Below are 22,571 nucleotides of genomic sequence, written 5' to 3' on the forward strand. Positions count from 1 at the left end.
GACGCCTCCCCTGACCCCCGTGTTGCAGTAAGGTGCTTGCCCCCAGTGCCTCAGCCTCCTGAGTAGCTGGGATTACACATGCCCACCACTGTGCCCGGCTAATTTTGTACTTTTAGTAGAGACAGGGGTTTCTCCATGTTGGTCAGGCTGGTCTCGAACTCCCCACCTCAGGTGAACCGCCTGCCTGGGCATCCCAAAGTTCTGAGATTATAGGCGTGAGCCACCACGCCGTGCAAGTTTTTGCTTGTTTTTGAGACAGGGTTTCATTCTGCTGGCCAGGCTGTTGGTCCTAGGCCTTCCTCCTCCAAGCACGTGTAGTTGGCACAAGGCCACTGCTGTGTGGGGTGGGCGCCATGCCACCTCGGCCCCGTGTCTCCTGTGGCTGGCAGCATGGACACCTGCTGCCCGGCAGGATGAAAGAAGGAACGGGCTGGTGCTGACGCCTCCTGTCTCATCCCTTGTGTGCCTACAAAACCATGCTCACCCAAGGCAGCCCTTTCTGTGCTTCTAAGGTCATTTAAGCAGGAGCCCAGGAAGAACGCTCTAAATTCAACACTCAGCAGCTGGGGACTATGAAGAAGTGACCAGAAAAACAAATTGCTTTCCTCAGTAATGACCCCATTCTCTGATGTGCCACATCGGGTCAATTCCTCCAGGGGGGCCAAAATAGGAGCAACTTGAAATAGCACATCTTTAAGAAGCGTCCACAGAGGATGGGAATCATTGATTCAAATTTAAAGCTGCCTTTAAAAATCGCCCCAGGCAGGAGCCCTCTGGAAGAGAGTCATCTGTCCTTCCCTGGAAGCTAGGTGGCCTCAAGGCCAGGGCTGTTCCCAGGGTCACATAGCTCGATGGATGGCTCAGGGTGGGATTGAATCCCGCCCTTCAAGGGTCACTGCATAGTATGTGGATCATTCCTCCTTTGCCCCAGGCGTCCTCATTGCCAGCAGGAAGGGCACCTTGGGACGCGCACGAGACTGTGCCGCTCTCTCGGGAGCCTGGCAGCCTGATGTGTGGAACTCCTGCGGCCGAGGCTCCGTGCACAGCACTGCCTGTGCATCAGTGTGAATCTCAGAATCAAAGCAACCACAAACCAAAAGACTGTAATCAGGGTACGCCCCTCAACAAGCATCTTGTTGACGGTAGGGAGGAAGAAAGAGCTTTTATTATTTTCTTCCAAATATTTTTGGAGGAATGATAAGAGCTCAGGGCATGGGGCGTGCTGATGGAGAAAGGAAAGGCACAGACAGCAAGTGAACTCCCAGGACCGACCCCAGGGCTGCCATTTACACTGCAAAGTCACCTGGGTTCTCCAGACCCCACTGCCTCCATTTGCAAAATGACGGTGACACAAAAACACCCACCACCATTTCTGGAGAATCTGCTGGGTGCATTCTTCATGCATCATCTCACTGACCCCTCCCGTAACCCTGTGAGGTCGGGGACGTCATTACCTTGGACAAGCCTCTGAGACACTACGACATGGAGTTTCAACCAGTCACCCAGCACACACGCAGCCAGTAAGTGGGAGGGCTGGGGTCTGAACCCGGGTCCATCCAGCATCACTCCTGCCCCTTCCACCTCATTCCTAAGGTCACAGAGTCACAAAAACTCAGGCATGTGGCCTCTGTGCTCGAATAGACCAAACTCCTGTCTTCACACAGCAGGTCATTCACGGAGACCGCTAGACTTAAGGGTTCCTCTTTTAAAATAGTCCAAGGAAGTTGGAAACAGGAACAATGTCTGTCAAACACCCATTTCTAGCGGCCTGGCAGTGGCGACGCCCCAGAGGAACAGGCTAACTCCACAGAAGCTGCCCACGCCTGAAGGGCGGTGCCTGGCGTGGCCGTGACTCCTGGACGAGCCTGCCTTAGCGCCCAGGCAGCTGTCGCCTCTCCAGCTCCCTCACACACACATTCAAAGAGACTCTGCAGGAAGAGGAAGAGAAGCCAGGGAGAGGAGGCGAGGTGACGTACTTATTCTCATTGCTGGCATCGTATCGTGGAGATGGGTCATAATCATTACCGTTGACATCGTAGCTGGCGTAGGAATCCTAAGAAATGGAATCTTGGTGAGTGAGGAGAAATGGTGAGGCATATGACAGCTCTGTTTTATTTTTATTTATTTATTTATTTATTTTTGAGACGAAGTCTCACACTGTGGCCTGGGCTGGAGTGCAATGGTGCGATCCCAGCTTACTGCAACCTCTGCCTCCCAGGTTCAGGCAATTCTCCTGCCTCAGCCTCCTGCGTAGCTGGGATTACAGAGCAACACCACCACACCTGGCTACTTTTTTTTGTATTTTTAGTAGAGATGGGGTTTCACTATGTTGGCCAGGCTGGTCTCGAACTTCTGACCTCGTGATCCACCCGCCTCGGCCTCCCAAAGTGCTGAGATTACAGGCGTGAACCACCTCACCTGGGCAGCTCTGTTTTAAATGGATTTTACATTCCATAGGCAAACAGAGAACCACACGCAGGGTTCCTCTCTTACTATAGCTAGCATCTTGTATATGTTTTTATCGTGGCCAAATATACAAGACAGAAAATACACCATCTTAACCATTCTCGAGTGAGCAGCTGAGTGGCATCAAGTGCATTCACAGCGCTGGGCGACCATCACCACCACCCACCTCCAGAGCTCTTTCAAGCTGCAAAACTCCACACCCACTCAACACTAACTCCCCATTCCTCTCTCCCAGGGCCTGGCAACCCCCATTCCACATTTTTGTCTACGATTTTGGCCACTCTAAGTCACTCGTGTAAGTGGAATCATGCAGTCTTTGTCCTTTTGTGACTGGCTTATTTCACTTATTTCACTTCACATAATGTCCAAGGTTTATCCATGTTGCCACATGTGTCAGGATTTCCTTAATTTTATATTTTCAATGGGTATCCCTGCTTTTGTTTATATGACTGTAATAATGGTATTCATATAACTTTATGTCCTCCTTTTAAAATATATGATAAAAGCTTTCCAGTGTTGTTGACATGGTCTGCAAAATTCCTTTCTAAGGGCTGCATAATGATTTGTCAGATGGATACAATATGGTTGACTTAATCACTGGTAGGTGTCCAGGTCCCTTAGAGTATTTCATGCATCTATCGTATTTACTATATGCCAAGCTTGCTTCCTTACATTTATGAACTAACTGAGTCCTTAAAATAACTCTATGAGGGAGTAGTCCTCTTATGAACCCATCTTACAGATGGTGACACTGAGGCACAGGGAAGTTAAATAACTTACTCAAGATCTCAGATGTAATCATTTGCAGACCCAGGATAGGAACCCAGGCACACTGGGCCTAGAGCCCATGCTTTCGCCCTGTCACTGTCCGTGTTGCTAATATCTGCATGCTGACGATCTCCCTGCATGCATTTCTTCGTTCTTTAGGCTCCATTCCTAAAGGTATATGTGACTCTGCAAGCATGTGGATGAATCCCTCTGCAAAACCCTTGTCCCTGGCACCAGGACGGTAGCAGGTAGCAGAATATTTCTTTTCCTAATTCTCTCCAGCGTACTTTTCTTTACTGCCCACCTTAATGGGGGTCGGGGGAGAATGGGACCTTACTGTTTTTAAACTTGCATTTATTTAATGACTGGCACAGTTGAATATACTTGCACGTCAGTTCCGAGGATTGACTTACATAATTTGGGGCCAGGTCAGGGTGATTCCTCTCTATGCCATCATCGAGGATGGTGACCACCACGTTCTTTCCCGTGTAGCCCCTCTTCCATGCTGCCTGGACGTTCATTTCCGACCGGCAGCGACTGTTCTTGTCGCCACAATGCTGTAAGCACAGAAGACACCAAGTCCCCCTGACATGGACATTCCAGATGCAGAATGGCCACATGGTGCACCCCCAAGGGGAGGCGCTTAGGCTCGCAAGTAAATAAGGAAGGAACGCCTATCCCTGCCTTGGACGGCAGAGATCCTCTTTCCCACTCAGCTCCAGAATCACGTGGAGGGCTCCCTTGCTTTTTCTGCACCTGCGATCTGTCACTTTCCCAGGGCATCCACTCCCAGCAGGGGCTCTGTCCAGGGGCTGTGCTTACCATTTAGTCACACAGCCTGCATCAAATCGCTTCCCTTCTCAAAAAGCCCCCACCCCCAGATGTGCACATCATTTCAGAAAAAATCCACAAGAAACCCGATGCTGCACAGCCTTGAAGTCGGGATTTTACACCCTCAAGGTCAAGTGTGTCTGTCTGGAGTTGTTCGAATTTAGTTTCACTGGGGAGAAATTAACCCATTTCAGAGACCTGGAAGTGCAAGGGTCCTGGGGCGGAGAGAGGGCCTGTCCTACTCACCAGGTACCACATGTTGGACCAAATGGGGTCGTTGAAATAAAAGGCCTGCGGGTCACTTCGCACCTGTCTCTTCACCCTTCGTTTCACTTCTTGTTGCTGGAGCCATTTCACCTACCAGAAGAAATGCAACCACTGTTTATATTAAAAACGATTTCCTGATTTTATGTAGCCCCTTTGCAGGTGCTACAGGCTTCCTTGTGCATGAATATCTGTGTCATAGTAGATAGTTTAGATGGTAAGTTCCTGGGGACATTTTCACTTCAAAGTGACTACATTTGAAAGATGAGAACTGGTTTGCGTATACAGAGGAAGAAATAACACCACTCTGATAGATTTTGAAGTCACTGTACGGAAAGAAAGTGCTCACGCCTTTAATCCCAGCACCTTGGGAGGCCGAGGCAGGAAGATTGCTTGAGCCCAGGAGTTCGAGACCAGCCTGAGCAACATGGCAAAACCCCATCTCTAGAAAAAAAAATACAAAAACTAGCCGGGCATGGTGGTGCAGGCTTGTAGTCCCAGCTACTCAGGAGGCTGAGGTGGAAGGATTGCTTGAGCCTGGGAAGTCAAGGCTGCAGTGAGCCATGATTGTGCCACTGCACTCCAGTCTGGGCAACACAGCAAGACCCTGTCAAAAAAAAAAAAATAGAGAAAGAGACAGCAAGAGAAGGAAGGGAGGGAGAGAGGGAAGGAAGGAAGCCAGCCTTGTGAAGTTGCCAATAAATTCTCAGGTGACTTTTGTCCTGAAGACGACGGAAACACATACGTGGGAAAGCAATGACTAAAGAAAGTATTTGGTCAAATTGGTATTGGAATTTGCTTTACAGTAAGGACATAGGTAAATGTGATAAGCCATATACTGGAATATTCGGCAGCCACCAGCAACATGGTACCAAAACATGCACAGAGAAAACAATCAGAAAGGAATACAGCAAATAGCAGTAACATCAGTTCCTGGGTGGTGATGTTATTGCAAATTTAAAATTTTAAAATTACTTTCAGGATTTCATAAATGCCTTTCAGTCAGCACAATCTGCTCTCGTGATCAAGGAAGAGTTCACAAGGCTATATCACTGATATTTAAGAGCGAGGATCCAGGCACCGGGCCGTCTGCACTCGCGCTCACCAGCTGTGTGACTTGGAGCCAGCAGTGGACATCCGTGGCCTCGGGGTGGTGTCCACCCACACAATGGGGACAGTCATGGGTCGCCACAGGGTTAATATACGAACAACACATACCAAGTCCTCAGACCAGTGCCTGGAGCACACCTGCTCTTATCATCCTGTGTACACATTCTTTTCAAGCTGGAAATGCTTTTTCATTTGAAAAGGATCTTGGGGTAGAGACTTCACAGGGCCCTGAGTGGGAATGTTTTCTTTGGCCTTGCCATGGCAGCTGCACCTGCCTGAGTAATGCTCAAAGCTGGGGTTCAGCCTGGCTCGGGGGCCTGAGACGGGCAGGATAAGGATGGGCACCAGGGCCCTGCTCTGGAGGAGTCTGCACTACAGTCAGGGGATCCCACCAAACAGAGTATGATGTGAGCTCCAAATAGGGCAGGCTTCCTGGAGGAGGCAGCTAGAGGAAGGGGAGGATAGAAGACGAGGGGGAGGGGCCCAAGGTGACCCAAGGCTGGCAACCCAGGGTCGTGCTGGAGGTTAGAACAGAGCTGCCTGAGGCTGAGTGGGCAGGGAGTGAAAGTACCCAAGGCAAAGGGGTGGTTTCCCTCCCTCCTCCCTGAGCCTCAGCCTCCTCACACTGTCCTGAGCGAGGAGAGCTGAGCGCGTGCACACACAGCTCACGTTTAGGGCTGGGGTTGATCTCCAAAGCATCCCTGGTGTACAGGGCAGAATGCCGGGGAGAAGCATCCCAGCCTGTCCCACCCTGATGTGATTCATCTCTAAAACACCAGCAGACCAGACACCTTAGCAACACCACAAAGGGCTCAAAATCAATTTCAGGTTAGACACTTAAAAAACCCTCAGCACCAAGTCCTAGATAATTTATAATGGTCGCTGATAGATACTTCCCCAGAAAATAAAACTACAAAATGAGATATTTTGCTCCTAACACCTGCTGATGGCATTTTCCAATGTTCCCATATATTACTGCCTGAACTAGAAAGCTTTTACCTGGTGTAAGATGCCGCAAACAATATTTCATAATCTGTTAAGCACCCTATTATAAAATACAGTGGTACACAGCTCCTGCGCAGCCCAGAGCTCCCAGGAACGTTCCACCCCTCCTGCCAGGCTAAGCACTGTTTGTGCTAAGGGGCCCTGGACTCACTTCCTGTTCCAACAACATCCGGCACCTTCCGACTGTGTGCCCACCAGGCCACTCTTCTAGTCAGAGGAGGAGGCACACTCTGCCCTTCCAAGCCCAAGTGGATGACGGCCCGCTAATCAGCTGGGAGATGTGGGAAAGCGTGGAGCCAGCAGTCACAAGAGCGTTCCTCAGCAGGGTGGAAGAGCCTGGGCATCGTGGTCCCTGGCCCTTGCTGGGCTCTGGGCAAAACCCCACAACACTGGCACACAGTTCTGAGGGGGTCCACGATAGCCCGGGGTCCGCAGGACAGTTTGGGAGACTCTCTCTCTGGTGTGGTTCCAGGGGCAGCCCTCTCTCTGCTAACAGACCTGCTCACTGAAAGGCTCTGATGGTGAGTGAGGTGCTGTCAGGCCAATGGAACTGAATCCTGTACAACAGACGACTGGCCAGGCACAGGGGCTTCTCTGTGGAGGCGGGATGCAGGCAGACAGCGTGGTCGCAGAGGCTGATTCGGCCAGCTGCCACTCTGTCCCTTCCTCTGGGCTCCAGTCACTCCCCTGCTTCTCACCCAGCTCCGGGATAGCACAGGGGGTCCCAGATCCCACTTCCTACCAGTCACAAACAGGAAGCCATTTTCCACGTTCATCTTTCTCGATGTCTCTGGAGAGCAGGCATCCTGGGGTCACTTATTCTGTTGCTCACTCAACAAAAATGCACTGAGTCTTCCTGTGTGCCAGGCGCTAGGTGCTGGGAAGATCGCATGAACATACCTGGTCCCCAGCCAGGACCAAAGTGCCTCCCTGTCCCCTCCCCTCCCCTCCCTAGCTGGGATGCAAAGCCCTCTGCCTTCAATGCCCCCTCAGGGTGGAACCAGGAGCCACGTGGACACTCTGTGGAGGTCAGCGGTAGGCCATCAGCCCCAAACCAAGCGAGTGAAACTCCAGCTCTCCCATCAAATGGAAGCAACCCTCACAGGTTGCAGTGAGCAGAGACTGTACCACTGCACTCCAGCCTGGGTGACAGAGTGAGACTCTGCCTCAAAAAAAGAAAAGAAAAGAAACAAGAATGAAAATGTGATTAGGTCTTAATGACCGCTAGATGACATCTATTGACTTTTTTGTGGAAGATCAACTGTAAGTGATTTGGGGCAAAGGCGAGGTTCGCCAAATCCCACTTCTGGCCCAAACAGATCATCTTTCTCTGCAAATCTGTATCAAGCGTCTTGATTTCTTTAAAGTCTTATTTTGAAGACAGAACTTCACTCTGATCTTTTTCCTTTTATCTATTTTCCAAATGTATGTTTCCTGCTAAACATGCAGCATACTTATAGACAAGTGACGCTCCGGGGCAGGAAGCTCTAATCATGAAGAGGACTTCATCATCTTCTCAAGACAAGCGCACAGTAACACCTTCTTCTGCAGTGTGTGCTTCCTCCAGCTTTCTTCCTGAGAAGTCAAATTCCAAAGAGGCATCCGTTGACTGTCCCTCTGTTGATAAGACGAGGTAAAATCTAAGGACGTTCCCAAAGAGGAACATAAACAAGCGGAGACCCAGGGGGGGCCCTGCCCAGGTTGCAGTAAATGGCCCACGACGTCGCAGGCTGTCCGTGCCACTGAGTTGCGATCACTGTCCAAGCGTCCTTTCAGCGAGCAGCTATGGGCAGCCTTGGCCACCTGTCCTTCCCTGCGGTCCAGAAGCTTGCTGACACATCAGTCCCGGGTGTGACAAGAGACAGGGGCGGGTGTTTTGAAACTTTCACTCATGAGCCAGCGTCACCAAAGAGAGCATGAAATCCCTCCCACTTGCCCTTCCCCGCAAAGCCACCAAGTCCCTCTGCCCTAACTTCAAGCCCTCGCCTGTTCAGAGGGGCCTAGGTGTGGCTCAGGAAGGCCCCCAGAAGTTCTTGGGAGCTGGAGAGTCCTACAAGAGGGGCTTCAGAGTCTTCGCTCTTAGATGGAGTGAAGGCCACAAAGGGCATACACAGAGACCGCCCCCCAGGGGTCCCACACAGCATCAAGGGAACCAGCTACTGAGCTTCCTTAAATACCCACCCGAGGGGCTGTGGATGCTAGGTTCACACAGGTTCTGCAGCGTTGTAGCCAAAAGGAAGACAGCTCGGCCAGCTCTTTCTTTTCTCTTTTCTCCTTGGTTTCATCAAAGAGAAGGCTACTTTGTTCCGTAACTGTGAAAGAACAAGGGGACTGCAAGCCACCAGGACACATCAGGGGAGGAGTCAGAGGCCAGACCTCAGCACCCAGGAGCCACCAAACTCTAAAGCCTCCTCCAGGAGAGGACCATCAGAGCACCGAAGAAAATAAACCTGTTACTCTCTCTGTGTGGGAGGCAGGCACCCTGCCTGGGCCTCCACCTCCAAACTGTAAAGTGGGGGGCTCGGACTGGTCCCTCTCTGAGAGCTTCTGCACTCAATAGTCTATGATGCTTAGCTCTTGGTTCCCATCAACTTTGACTGCTCTGAGGACCTTCCTGGGCCAGCATCCAACCAACCAAAGAGCTGAGTGAGAAGGCTGAGTGGTGAATTTAAACAAAGAAACATCCCACTCCCTGGCAAGTGCCTGTCACTGTATAATGTGCAACACAGCCCTCCTCTCACAGACAGGCGAGGATTAACGCGCTAAGCTGGGGCTCTCTTGCCCTGGATCCCGCAGTCCCTCAAGGAGCGGAAGGCTAGGCTCCCTAGGAACCCTAGAACTGTATGCAAAATGGTGCCGGCATGAGCATGGTTTCTTTTTTCCTCTGGAGAGCGAGAGGGCCCACAACTTTCATCAGCGTTTCAAAGGGGCCTGTGATCCCTCCAAATGGCTAAAAACCACTGAACCCAAGCTAGACTGACAGAGGCAGAAAGCAGATCAAAGGTTTCCCTGAGTGAGGGATTGGTATTACGGCTGTCATCTTCCGGGAGGGGAAGGGGACCATCGCCACAAGTGAGAGCCCATCACAGTGAGATGCCCAGGCCCACCTGTGGCACTGCACTGGCTCACCTTGGGGTGGGGCCGGGGAATGCCAGGCTGCCATGGCAACTGCACAGCGGGAACTGGTGAGTAGGCCTGGGCAGTAGAGGAGGGGGAGGAGGAACAGAATAATAAAAAACATTGTAACTCAGCCTAGAAAGCCACCCCCCCATGCCATCCAGGCAGCTGCCAGCCCAGCTCCTTCCCCACTTCTTCACCTGCAACCATAACTGTAACAGGGTAGAGACCATATCTTTTTTCTTTTTTTCTTTTTTTTTTTTTGAGATGGAGTCTCGCTCTGTTGCCCAGCCTGGAGATCTCGGCTCACTGCAACCTCCACCTCCTGGGTCCAAGCAATTCTTCTGCCTCAGCCTCCAGAGTAGCTGGGACTACAGGCACTCATCACCACACCAGACTAATTTTTGTATTTTTAGTAGAGATGCGGTTTCACCATATTGGCCAGGCTGGTCTTGAACTCCTAACCTTGTGATTCACCCACCTCGGCCTCCCAAAGTGCTGGGATTACAGGCACGAGCCACTGCGCCTGGCCACTATTTCTTGAATTCTTTCCATCAAAGTTGAACTATGGGTGCCAGAAGACCCGTGCTTAACAGTCATGGGAGAGGGAAGTCCTCGCTCTGCTGATGGCCTGGGCAGTAGAGTAGTGAAAGCTCACTCCTTTCACTCCTGGGACAGTGCGTGTGAAAGCTCCTTGGGAAAGTAAAGGCATTTATTTATAAGTTAGTTCTTATTTTGCTGAAAGGGGACAGAAGGTGCCCTCTTCCTACTGCCTGTCACCCCCCTCTGCTCACTGACAAAACAGGCCGCCAGAGCCCAGCTTCACCTATTGTTAGGGGCTGACCTGTGAACCCCTAAATTCTTACGCTGAGATCTTAACCCCTGGTAGCTCAGAACGTGACTGTACTAGGGGATAAGGGCTCTAAAGAGGTAATTACATCAACATGAGGTAATATTCCATTTTTTTTTTTTTTTTTTTGAGATGGAGTCTCGCTCTGTTGCCCAGGCAGGAGTGCAGTGGCACAATCTTGGCTCACTGCAACCTCCACCTCCCGGGTTCAAGCAATTCTCCTGTGCACTCAATAGTCTATGATGCTTAGATCTCGATTCCCATCAACCAGTGTCCTATGAGAAGAGGAGATGAGGGCGGAGACACTCACAGAGAGGGACAACCATGTGAGGATGCAGCAGGAATTCAGCCACCTGCGAGAGACCTCAGAAGAAACCAGCCCTGCCAGTGCCGGAATCTCAGTCTTCCAACCGTGCTAACTGTGAGACAATACATTTCTGTGGTTGAAGCCCCCAAGCCTGTGGGACTTTGATACAAGTGCCCCGGCAGAGACTAACAATCCATGGAGTCCGACGCTGCTCAACGCGTCTCCTCTCCAGGCACTGTCAGTACCTCTGTTATTTTAGCTCCAGCAATACAGGATACAGCTTTGTCGATTCAAACCATATTTAGGGTTTTTCCATAATTCAGCCAAGGTGGGTCAGAATTTACTTCTGAAGTATTTACATAGAAGTTGCTTATGTTACATGTAACTTGCTTGTGTGAACCCAATCAGCAGAACTTGAGATATGCTTCGGTAAGCATTGTCTGCTGTTTAATGGGGAGCTGCTGGACTTACGAGGGAGTAAAAGCAAATGTCATGCAGCCTTGGCCCTCGATCACTTCCTACCGCATTGGCAAGACACGGGCTTGTGCACTTTGAACTCCAAGTTCCTCTCTCCCGATGCATCCGCACAGCAGGGGCAGGTTGCTGCCCGTCGCCTCTCCTCTGGTCTGGAATACTGAACGCCCTCCCAGGCCTGACGATTCAGGCCCCTCAGGAACCACCTGCAACTCTGCTGCAGGCTCTGACTCTGTCCCTGACAGATCCCAAACAAACTGAACGAGTCATCGTTCCCAATACTCTGTGTACCCCTACTCTGGGACCTGATCTAGAATACAAACATATGACTGCTAGAAGAGCAGGCCAAGCCTGCAGCCTCTGAGCAGGCCTCCTGGTGGCAGGGATGTCGGAGCCCAGAGGGGAAGGTGGGGAAGACAGCGACAGCGGGGGAAGGTGGGGCGCAGGCTGTGCAAAAGCTCTGCAGAGGGAAAAAGAGCGAAAGTTGTCTGAGGAGGACTTCAAAGGCCAGTGGTGGCTGGGACTCAGGAGCCCACCAGAGGCCAGGACAAGGAGGGTTTGGGAAGTGGGGATACAGCTTTGTGGCACCATCAGGCATGTATTTCAGAGGATCCCTCAGGAGCATGGGAGGTGCCTGGAGGGGGCAAGGATGCCCACATGAGGCTGCAAGGAGGGCAGTGCAGTGGTGCAGGTGAGAAGTGACAGGAACTGGGCCTAGGGCAAGACACACAGGACATGACAGGGCCAGGCTGTACAGGAGAGGAGAGGCTGCCGGTTCTGCAGTGTAATACAGATGGGTGCTTCCCTCTGAGACAGACTAGGGCCAGAGAGAGTGAGCTGGGTTTGGGACATGCTGACTTTGAGTTGTCTTTGAGACATCTAAGTGGAAGGTTTGAACATGCAGGTGAAAGAATAAAACGCTGTCTTTTAAAGTATATTTACAAATTCAAACTTTTTTTTTTTTTTTTTTTTTCTTTTGAGACGGAGTTTCGCTCTTGTTACCCAGGCTGGAGTGCAATGGCACGATCTTGGCTCACAGCAACCTCCGCCTCCTGGGTTCAGGCAATTCTCCTGCCTCAGCCTCCCGAATAGCTGGGATTACAGGCGTGCGCCACCATGCCCAGCTAATTTTTTGTATTTTTAGTAGAGACGGGGTTTCACCATGTTGACCAGGATGGTCTCGATCTCTTGACCTCGTGATCCACCCGCCTCGGCCTCCCAAAGTGCTGGGATTACAGGCGTGAGCCACCGTGCCTGGCCACAAATTCAAACTTTTTTGTTTGTTTGTTTGAGACAGAGTCTCGCTCTTGTCACCCAGGCTGGAGTGCAACAGCATGATCTCAGCTCACTGCAACCTCCGCCTGCCGGGTTCAAGCAATTCTTCTGCCTCAGCCTCCCGAGTAGCTGGGATTACAGGCACCTATCACCATGCTTAGCTAATTTTTGTACTTTTAGTAGAGATGGGTTTTCGCCATGTTGGCCGGGCTGGTCTTGATCTCCTGACCTCAGGTGATCCACCCACCTCGGCCTCCCAAAGTGCTGGGATTATAGGTGTGAGCCACCGGACCTGGCCAAATTCAGACTTTTTACCAATTCCTAGTAGCCATGCCACTAAAACCAGCTGGGTGGTGCTGAAAATGTGAACAGCCAGCTTGTCACTGTCATCTGATCACCCTCATGGGGGAGCAGCCCACCGTCTGCACGTGGGCAAATCCGCTGGGCCCTGGGCAGCTGCCGGCCCCGCCCTCAGCCAGTTCATCAACCCCTGAGACCAATGTGGTCACTTACTGTCTATGTGCTCTCGTCAGGAACTTTCTGTTTGTTTGCACTTTGAATTGCTCTAGCACACAAAACTGTCAGATAAAATTCCATCTGTGGTTAATGGAAAGATCTGCTTCAACATTGCATCACTGCTGGAAGGAAACACGAGCTTTGATTAAACTCTAGGGGCAAAGTCCCATCCTACAAAACAGTGCCTTCTCTGGTCCTTGCAGTCATGTTGCAACTTCTGAGCTTTAACACACTGAAATGAAGCATCAAACCGAAGCCTCCTACGGCCCTGGAAGGAGCCACCAAAGCTCCCTCCGAACATCTTTTTCCTTCCATTTCCATCACCAATCTGGCTGAGATCTGTAGGGAAGGAAAGGGCTGAACCCAAGTCATCAAGCTAAAATGTAAGGTCTGGAAGACACAGGCAGCAACGACGAACTATAAGCCAGCTTGGAACACAATCAGAACAAGTAATTTTAAAAAAATCCATGAGCCCTTTCAGTGATTGGTGGATGCTTCTGTAATATCCACCCTTCTCCAGACTTTTGGCAAAAGAACAAGTTAAAAACAAATGCTTTCAGTTTGCTTAAATGACAGCCCTTGGAAAAACCCAGCAAGCGATAACTGCACACTGAGAACACTCAGGCTGTTCCTCCAAGGATAGGTCTGAGTAACAAAGCAATTTGAGCAAAACGGCCCTTTTCAAAGATGGTTAAAAAACAAAATCAAGTAAAGGTAATTAAGAATGCAAGGAAAATGAGTGTACAATTCTGGTATAGGATCAGTGCAAAGAAGGTACCTAGTAAGTATCTTCTAGTACCTAGTAAGTATCTTCCTAGTAAGCACACACACGTGCTTGACAAAGAAAGTCCTGCTGTTGACACCTGACTTGAGTTTCATTTTGCTTTAACAAATGTATATTCTATCAGCATTGATGTGATGTGGGGTGGATTGGAAATTCCATCACTTATCAAAGCACTTTCACGCAACGGGAACTGGAGCTAATTAACATAGAATACCATCTGCATTTGATTGAACTTTATCCAGATAAGCCCATAACATTCATTTCCAGTTTGGTCATTTGAAAAAAATGGCGGCCTCACATTCCGAAGTCTCTGAATAATATTAAATCATCTTTTCCTTTTGTTAATAATATTAATTACACAACTCTCCAGATGTTAAGGTATCACAAAAATGCTTTGTCAACGTAGGAAAATGTTCCAATGCACTGCATAAAAGATAACACTAAATACTTACATAAAACAGCTAATTTCACCAAATATTTAGTTGTAATGACTGGGCAGAGTAAATATTAGTCAGACTGACAGTTAATTGATTTGGTTTGCATTAAAGCTAGATGAATTTAAACAGAGGTATTTCAGTTGCGATTCTGAATTCACAATTGGTTCAGATGTCTGTGTGCTTTCCCTGGGGCTAACAATTTAATTAGAACTGGAGAAACAACCAGCCAATCCTAGGAAGGTTCCAGGAAGGCCTGGGATGCCCAGGCTGTTTACCTTTCTTCCTTTCTTCTTTACTGGCAGGATGCATTGATAGCAGCTTTGCCAGGAGCTTATTAAGAAGCTCTGTGAAAAGGAGATTTTTATTTGAAAAAATTAACTGCTATGGTAGCCTTTGCCTAGGAAGTCTCTATCCTTCCTTCTGCTGGTGTCAAGGGGCAACTAATGCCTGGGAATGCTTGGCCCTCAGACCCAAACTGAATATAGGACTCTGAACACACCTAAAATGAGTCAGTCAAGCCGCTCAGGTGCTGCAGAGAGGAGGCAGGTCCAGGGTACGGGGGCCCTCAAGCCCCCCCACAGAGTCTGACTCTGCTGCCTCAGAGTGCCTTGCTCACACATGGGTCTCCCACCCCCCACTTTGCAGGGGACTCAGCAACACAGAGACCTGCTGGGCAGCTCTGCATTCCTCAGGCACAGGGTCCGGCACTCAGTAGGTGCACCATTAAAATTTTTGGAATGAAGGGATGAGCAGTCGACCTGAGTACCTTTAAAAGCTTTAAAACATAGTCACCAAAAACAGAGGATGTAGTCAAAACACAGATTAAGTCTTCTATTTTGACTCTGCCTTAGTTCTAACAATTAAGAATCTGCTTTATTTATTCTGGGAAGGCCCCACGGAAAGAAGACCAAGAAACCCGCAGTCCCTGTCTCTTCTCAGAGCATGCTAAGAGAGGGGCTTCCTGCATGCAAACCACTTGCTTTCATTGTCACTATCCGCGTGGTAGCAATTCAACAATTCAAAGGACTTCGGTTGAAGAGCGAGGATGTTTCTTCACAAGGCAGACCGATCACCTGCTTAAAGTGGAAGTGTGGAGGGCTGCTGCATCGACCTCTTTCCCCGCCAAGATGATAGATGACGGTCTCTCACCCTCACAGAACGCACGCCTTCTCCTCCAGGACCAGCCTGTGCACGCTGTACAGAGGCCCCCGCTGCTCAGTTTTCTGCTGATCCACACTTCCACAAGTGCCCCACTCTTTGGGAATGAGCAACTACAATCTGGCTTTCTTCCTAGAGGATTAAATATACTGGCCCCTTTGAAAAACATTCCTTCATGTTCCATGGTGTAAGCACAAGTAGACGTAATCTCGCCCCCACGCGATGGGGTGAGATGGTGCATGTAAAGTACCCAAGCGCACAGCCATCCCTTACTACACACTTAACTCCTTCCCTTGCTATGAAGGAATAATGGAATGAGCACAGTGTTTCATATCCATCTCATTCGACTTATCCATACCTATCTATCCATCCATTCATCCATCCATTCATCCATTCATCCATCCATCCATCCATCCATCCATCCATCCATCCACCTATAAAACAAATCCAGAAATATATTCAAGACAAGTCTGCCTTTTCACAGCCCAGGTCCATGTGAGCTCCGTGGGGACCACTTCCTCACGTGCTTCAAATCAAAACCCCCACCAAGCGATGCCCCAGAGAAGGATAAGTCAGGTACAGAGCCCAGGGATAACGCGTCTCTCCAGACAATTCCTGTCCTGATCGTCATTGAAGTAAGTGCCTTGGGGCAACACCAACAACCCATTTTTCCATAAAAACTTTACTCTAAATATTTCCTGGAAATGCTGAAATAGTTTTGTGCATGAGCTAGGGAGCCCAAACAAACATCATCACATACGTTAACTTTTAATAGAAGATGACTTCTGTGACCTAAAACTGTGATTTACCAATGACCTCTGTTCCTTGTTGGGGCTGCTACCATTTCTCATGTGAATTTCATTTCCTTCTCAACACCCATCGCCCTGTGACACATCACCGATTTTTCTATTTCCTGCTTCGTTTTCTGTCAGCCCTGCCACCAGCTCCACTGGTCCTGTTGTGGACACAGCCAGCCACGTGGCAGGTATTCCAAAAATACCTGCCGAATGAACGAACTCATTCTGAGGAACTCACTTGGCCATCTTAAATTTTTAATCTTGACAAGTATCTGTTGATTGATATTTGTCAAATATTAATTTCAAATCTATGCAGAAAGGATATATAATTAACCACCCAATAAGTATGGATTATATTGTAATGTAAAATGTTAGCCTCTTTTCAAATTACATTTGTTCTAATCCCGAAGATCCGTGAATCTTTAAGGAAAAAAGTCATACTTACTACCTCAGTTTTCAAATTCATAGTAACCATCAATATATGTGTTATGACAACCACAAAAATATCCATCTGCCTGATCTCTAATTTCATTATTAAAATACTGGCTTGAATTGCCTAGAGTTTTTGTTTTATGGGTAAGCTTCATATGTGTATCTCCTAGAATTATTGTATTTTGTTGATTTTAAAGTGCTGAGAGAGCTTCACTCACATGATTTAGTTCAGATGTCTGATATGTAGCTACACGAGTCTTGTATCGAAAGTGAATGTGGAAAACTCATGTCTATCCAGCATCACATTAAAACACAGACTCCACCATTTTTAGGACCACAGACCCAAACCCTCCATCCCTTAGGAAAGTATCCTGACCCTCTGTACCTGGGGGTCCATTCTGAGGAAGGTATGAGGGCCTCTGCTACTCAAGGTCGATCTTTTAAATGTTTTGCTGTGATAAAAATGGTAGTAATCTTCCAGGTTTCCAATCTGCAAGACAAGAAGCAGAATACCATCAATTAATAGTACCAGGAACAGCTTTGAAAATCTTCCACCCCACAAGAATCTCCCCCTTATCTGAGGGGCTCATTCTCCCAGAGGAAACATATGTTCCCCTGCGCTTCTCCTCATATCTCTGGCATGCATCCACTGTTTATAAACATGAAGGTGGATTTAGACACTCATTTTTAGATAAACAACACTAAGTAATATTTCACATGGAGCATACTCCACCACATCTCATGGTAAATCAACATCATTTAAAGTTTGTACTATCGTGGCCAAGTTCTTTAGACAAAAATGAATGTTCGTTTAGGGTCAAGCATCCCTGAAGTAGCTAAGTTGGTGTCAAGTCAGGTCTACACCGAAACATTCATTTATAAACAAACTCCATCCTCTCTACCCCATGGGTAAACTGAAATATCGAAGAATGAACACTTGCTCTCAAGTGCAATGGGACAGCCAAAGAAAACACGTGGATCCATCTGCTTGGGGATTGTGAAAGGGTCAGATGAGAACATCTAACCCCCCGAGGTGTCCCAATTTTCTGCCAGGGGCAGTCTGTCAGGACAGATTTCAGCTTGAGGACTGGATGGAACCAACAGCAGCCTGTGACCCAGCCTCTGACCTTCAAGAAGGGCTGGCCCTCACTGAAGCACCAACTTGCCCGTCTGACCCGGCTTGAGCAGGGGGACATTGTTCTCAGAGGCCTGCTTCTTGGCTATAGAGAAGTGCTAGTTGATCACCATCCTCCAAAAGGGCTTTTAAAATAAAGATGGGCTGAATATCATGTAGACACTCAGGTTGATCTTCTCAGGCTAAACCATCCTGGTTTCTTTTCCAGCTTGATTAAAGGGTAAATTTAAGACTAATGGTCCTCTACAGCAGTTCTATATGATGATTACAAACATGAGTTTTGAGTCAGATAAATTTGGCCCAGATCGTCCCTACCGCTCCACCAAGATCAGCCGTGTGACCTTGGGCAAGAATATTTGACGTGTGGGAATCTCAATTCCTTATGTGTAAAATGGGGATAAAGCAGCTTACCGCTAAAAGTTAAGTAGGACTAAAGTCCACCCACCTCACAACTCCTTGGCTGTCCCCACCTTAATCACAGCCATTTAGTCTGCTATGGTCTGACCTCAATAGAGTTGACTGGCCCAGGTGGAGACCTGGAGGGACCTGGATGCTGTGAATGGCCATGTTCAAATCTTTGCACAAGAAGAGAAGGAAGGAGTCCAAGAGAGAGCCTCCCAGCCCTTTCACTACCCTTCAGTTTTCCTTTCCGGCAATCCTGGCAGCCTGGCTGCCTTTCGTTCTTGGGTTTAGGAGACATCACTTTGTCCTTGAAATAAGGAGCTTCCTTGTCTTCTTTAGCTTGCTCCAGTGTGTTCTGTTGCTTACAACCACAGAACATCAAATACTAAGACAGTCATGAGGAATAAATAGGAATCACCTATATAGGGCCTAGTTTAGTGCCTAGAACCTAGTGGTCACTCAACAAATGGTGGTGGTCCTGGGAGCTGGAATTCTCTCTCTGGCACCTCCATTCCCCTCTCTGGGTCTGGGATGCTTCAGATTTTGGCCAAATCCAGGTATGCAACTAATTTGACCCCTTCCTGCTGGCTGGCCAGGGCTTACCCTCTCTGTTTCCTTATGAGACAAATAACCGCCACCCTGAAAGGGTTGCTCCCAGACTTGAATGAGGTATTTGTGTGTGGAAGAGCTAGCAGAGACTCAGCAGGTAGGTAGTAGGTGCTCAATACACAGTTTTCTCCAGTTCTGATTCTCAGTTTATTTTCTACCTCAAGACATTTTTCTGCCATCACAAACCTCATTATTTCTGCCCTATTTTGCTCACAAGCACTTTTATTTTTCTTCCTACAGATAAGTCACCTTGCTCACTTCTTCAACAAAGTTAATTGCCACATGTGTCAAAAGGTTCCTCCTCACCCACACTAGAGCTGTTATTCAGCAACAGAGGCAATCATGGAGTCTCGACTTGCAGCAGTGTTTAATCAACATGTTTGCTTATAAGCTGCCACCATCCCTGGGAGATGTTACATAACTTTTGGTCTTTTAACTCTGGGCATTCAAGTCAATTCCCAGTCAGGGACATGGAGACACTAAGAGTTGAATAAAACTTGCTGGCAAAGAAACAGACTACTTGTGGAACGGCTGACCCTTCACAGGCCCATGTCAGGGTGGCCCTGGAAGCCATTCGGGGCAGCACCTGGCCTTTGAACAGCTAGGCCAGGCTTGGGGCAGCCGCCTTTCCCCTCGAAGGCCAGTCCCCAAGCCAGCCAGCCCCCTACCCCTGGGGCCACCATGACCATCCTTTGCAAAGGCCCCAGAGTCTGGTCTGACGCGAACTGTTCTCCATGAGCGATCCAGGAAAGGCACAGTCCCCAGAATGCTGACCAGGCCAACCTCTGAAGGCAGCAGTGGCCAGAACGCCATCTGTTTGCACACTTATATCCTGTCTAGCATGAGGGTTGAGGGGCTGGGGAGGGCCACTCCCACTAAGGGGACACTGGCCAACACTGCCCTTGCAAAGCCAGCTGCAGAAGAAGCTGGAATCATACATTTTTCCTTTGTGACTGGCTTATGTAGTTCAGCATAATGTCTTCAAGTATCACCAGTGTTGTAGCATGTGTCAGAATTTCCTTCCTTTTTAAGGCTGACAAGTCTCCCATTACCTACATACCTCACATTTGGTTTATTCATTCATCTGTTGACAGATACTTGGATTCCTCCCACTTCTTGGCTATTGCGAATAATGCTGCTGTGTACAAATATTTGTTCGTGTCCCTGCTTTCAATTCTTTTGGGTACACACCCACCTACTGTTTTTCAATAAATTTTCTTGGAACACAGCCACGCCCCTCCTTCCCTGCTGCCCATGGCTGCCTTCCTACTACAATGGCAGAGAGGACTAGTTGCCACAGAGACCCCAGAGCCCACAAGTGTAAAATATTTCATATGTGAACTTTGAACAAGAAAAAGGTTGCCAGCCTGTGATGTACAGCATTTGCTGCTGAGCGTATCTGGGGAGCTCACCAAAGTCTCTGATGTTAAGCACGGTTCTCTGAGGTGGGCACTGACGGTCCGCACACTGAGTGACTCTGCTGATAAACACAGGTGCAGCTCAAGCATCTCACTGAGTCACTGAGCTGTGCTTTTTCCACAAACCTCCTTGTCAGATGCTCCAAGAGGCCTTGTCCTTCTGTCTGACTCACGTGGTCCTGCCCTCTGCCCTCCCCCTACGACAGCAGGCATCAGGTCAGGAGTGTGAGGTTTTCATCATGGGCGAAACCAGTGAGAGAATTAAAGGTGACACAGCAGGAGGCAGGGCAGCTGCCCAGACACACAGGCCCAGTGAAAGTCACATCAGCCCCGATGATGCTGCATTTATGATGCAGCCATTGCCATCTGTCCGCCTCCCCACTTACCTAAGCCCTTCTAGGGTTCTCACCTGACCCGCCACAGCGGGGGCCACTCCAGGTACGAGGAGGCTGCCCCTCCTCAATAAGGGAGGCTGTTCCTTCACATCTCTGGGTGCCTTCATGGGGAAGGGGAACAGGACGCCAGGCTGTGAGACCCCCAGGCTCGCACAGGGTCACCTGTGGGGATGTGGCCACTGGTCTAGTTCAACTTGAGGGACACCTGGCTGCCCTCTGGCCCTGACTCACAGATTGGGGTGTGAGAAGGACTCACAGGGATGTCCCCATTTCACAGATGGGTAGATTGAGGCCCATTGTGGGGCTCCCAGTTCCTAAACCAGCAGTCTCCCCATTCTGCCCACAGATAAGCAGGTGACAACATCAGATACCAAATGACATACAGATAAACAAGTCAAGTTTAAGATGATTGTCATGCTTTTAGGACCTCTTCAGGGTCAAATGGACAGCGGCTGGACTCAGGAAGGGGGTGGCCTAAAGGCAACACTCCAGGTGCTCTTCCAGAGACAGCGAGGTTCTTTTTTTATCTGGCATTTGCCCTGATGGCAGGTGTTCTTCTCTGCTCAGCAGCCTGGACATCCTGGGTGGCTGCTGCTTGGCTGTGGCCTTGGACAGTGTCCACACCAGATGCTGGCTCTGCTCCTATGCTCACAGCTCACCGACTCTGTGCACCGCTCCTACAGCCGGCGCCTGAACAGCCTGCCTGCCTTTATCATCAGGAGTGGTTCTTCCACAGACTGCCGCTACTGGAGGGCCCTGGAAGCCTCCTCCTCCTCCCTCAATTACAGAAGAGAGGCACTGCCTCCACCATCCCAGGCTACCTCCCAGTCCTGCTCAGCCCCGTGTGCTGCCCCGACCTCCATCTGTTCTTCATCAATGAATCTGACTGCCAGTCTGTAAGGCATTGTTTTTTGACTGTCATAACATGAAATTTAAATATGTTCTTGTTCTCTTTCGTGCCCATCGTATTTTCACAATGCACTAATTAGAGCCCGTCTCATGTGCCATTCAAGAAAATAAACAAACCTTTCCCCTCCTGCTTCCCCTCCCCTTCTCTAAAAAAAAAGAAAAGAAAAGAAAAGAAAAGAAACAATTTGCGGAATACAGAATGCTCCTATCTCTTTACTCAACATTGATAGGCGATTTTATGCATTACTCGTTAAAAGTGGTAACATCACTGAAACATCATTGAAAACCTTGCTAAATGTTCTTGACCAGAACACTGGAGGAAATGAGATCAAAGAACATACAGTGAAAAGAGTTCAATGCAGTGTAATTCTCTTTAACAAGATGCTCTGACATTTTAAAAAATCTAGGTAATATGTGCACATGATAAAAACTATGGAAGGTACAAAAGGTCTGGAGTTAGTAGAGAACAGCAATCCCCGCTCCTTCTCCATTCCCCAGCCAGGGTTCCTCACTATTACTGAGTGCTCCCGGCTCATCACAAGAGCAGCTGACGCTTGCTAGGCACACGCCCCCTTCCAGGCAGCAAGCTTGGAGTTCAGATGAATTAATAAGTTTGATTCCCATAACAACTGTAGAGGGTAGATGTTATGACTGTCCTCATCTTGCAGATGGGGAAACTGAGACACAGAGCAGTGAAAGTATTCAAGGTTCATTTAGTCAACAGCACAGTCAGGATTCTTCACCATGGAGCCCTCTGCCTCTTGGCACGGTTAAGACTGTTAGTTACCACGCGGGATTCCAGGCATCTTGGTCCTCGTTCTCAGTGGCAGGTTCTTTCCCAGACAGTCAGTAACCTCAACATGTGTGCACTTTCCTTCACTTCAATGAGGAAATCATGGGAGATCTATATTATGTTTCATGTACATATTATCCCATTATGTCATATACGAGTATGTGTGCATATGTGTGGATGTATAGGATGTGTGTTGTACATACACATGTATACATGTATTCAGGGGTGTGTGTGTGTGTGTGTGTGTGTTTATATACAGATGCATACATGTGTATACAGTCACGCCTTGGCATCCGTGGGGGACGGGTCCCAGGCTACC

General features: G+C 48.9%; 1 protein-coding gene across 3 annotated transcripts in view; it reads right to left on the minus strand.

Annotated features, from left to right (window-relative positions):
- PCSK6 (proprotein convertase subtilisin/kexin type 6) overlaps window positions 1-22,571 on the minus strand; it is a 182,273-nt gene that overhangs the window by 121,254 nt on the left and 38,448 nt on the right. For all 3 annotated transcript variants that reach the window (XM_064376307.1, XM_021674365.2, XM_064376308.1), the window contains exons 2-5: window positions 16,977-17,081; window positions 4,312-4,422; window positions 3,648-3,791; window positions 1,977-2,053 (exon numbers count right to left, since the gene is read on the minus strand). In XM_064376307.1, coding sequence (XP_064232377.1) covers window positions 1,977-2,053; window positions 3,648-3,791; window positions 4,312-4,422; window positions 16,977-17,081 — 437 coding nt within the window. The remainder of the gene's footprint in view (window positions 1-1,976; window positions 2,054-3,647; window positions 3,792-4,311; window positions 4,423-16,976; window positions 17,082-22,571) is intronic.

This window comes from Aotus nancymaae, unplaced genomic scaffold, assembly GCF_030222135.1.
Source record: "Aotus nancymaae isolate 86718 unplaced genomic scaffold, 86718_ANA_hifiasm-v0.15.2.pri h1tg000014l, whole genome shotgun sequence".
NCBI lineage: Eukaryota > Metazoa > Chordata > Mammalia > Primates > Aotidae > Aotus > Aotus nancymaae.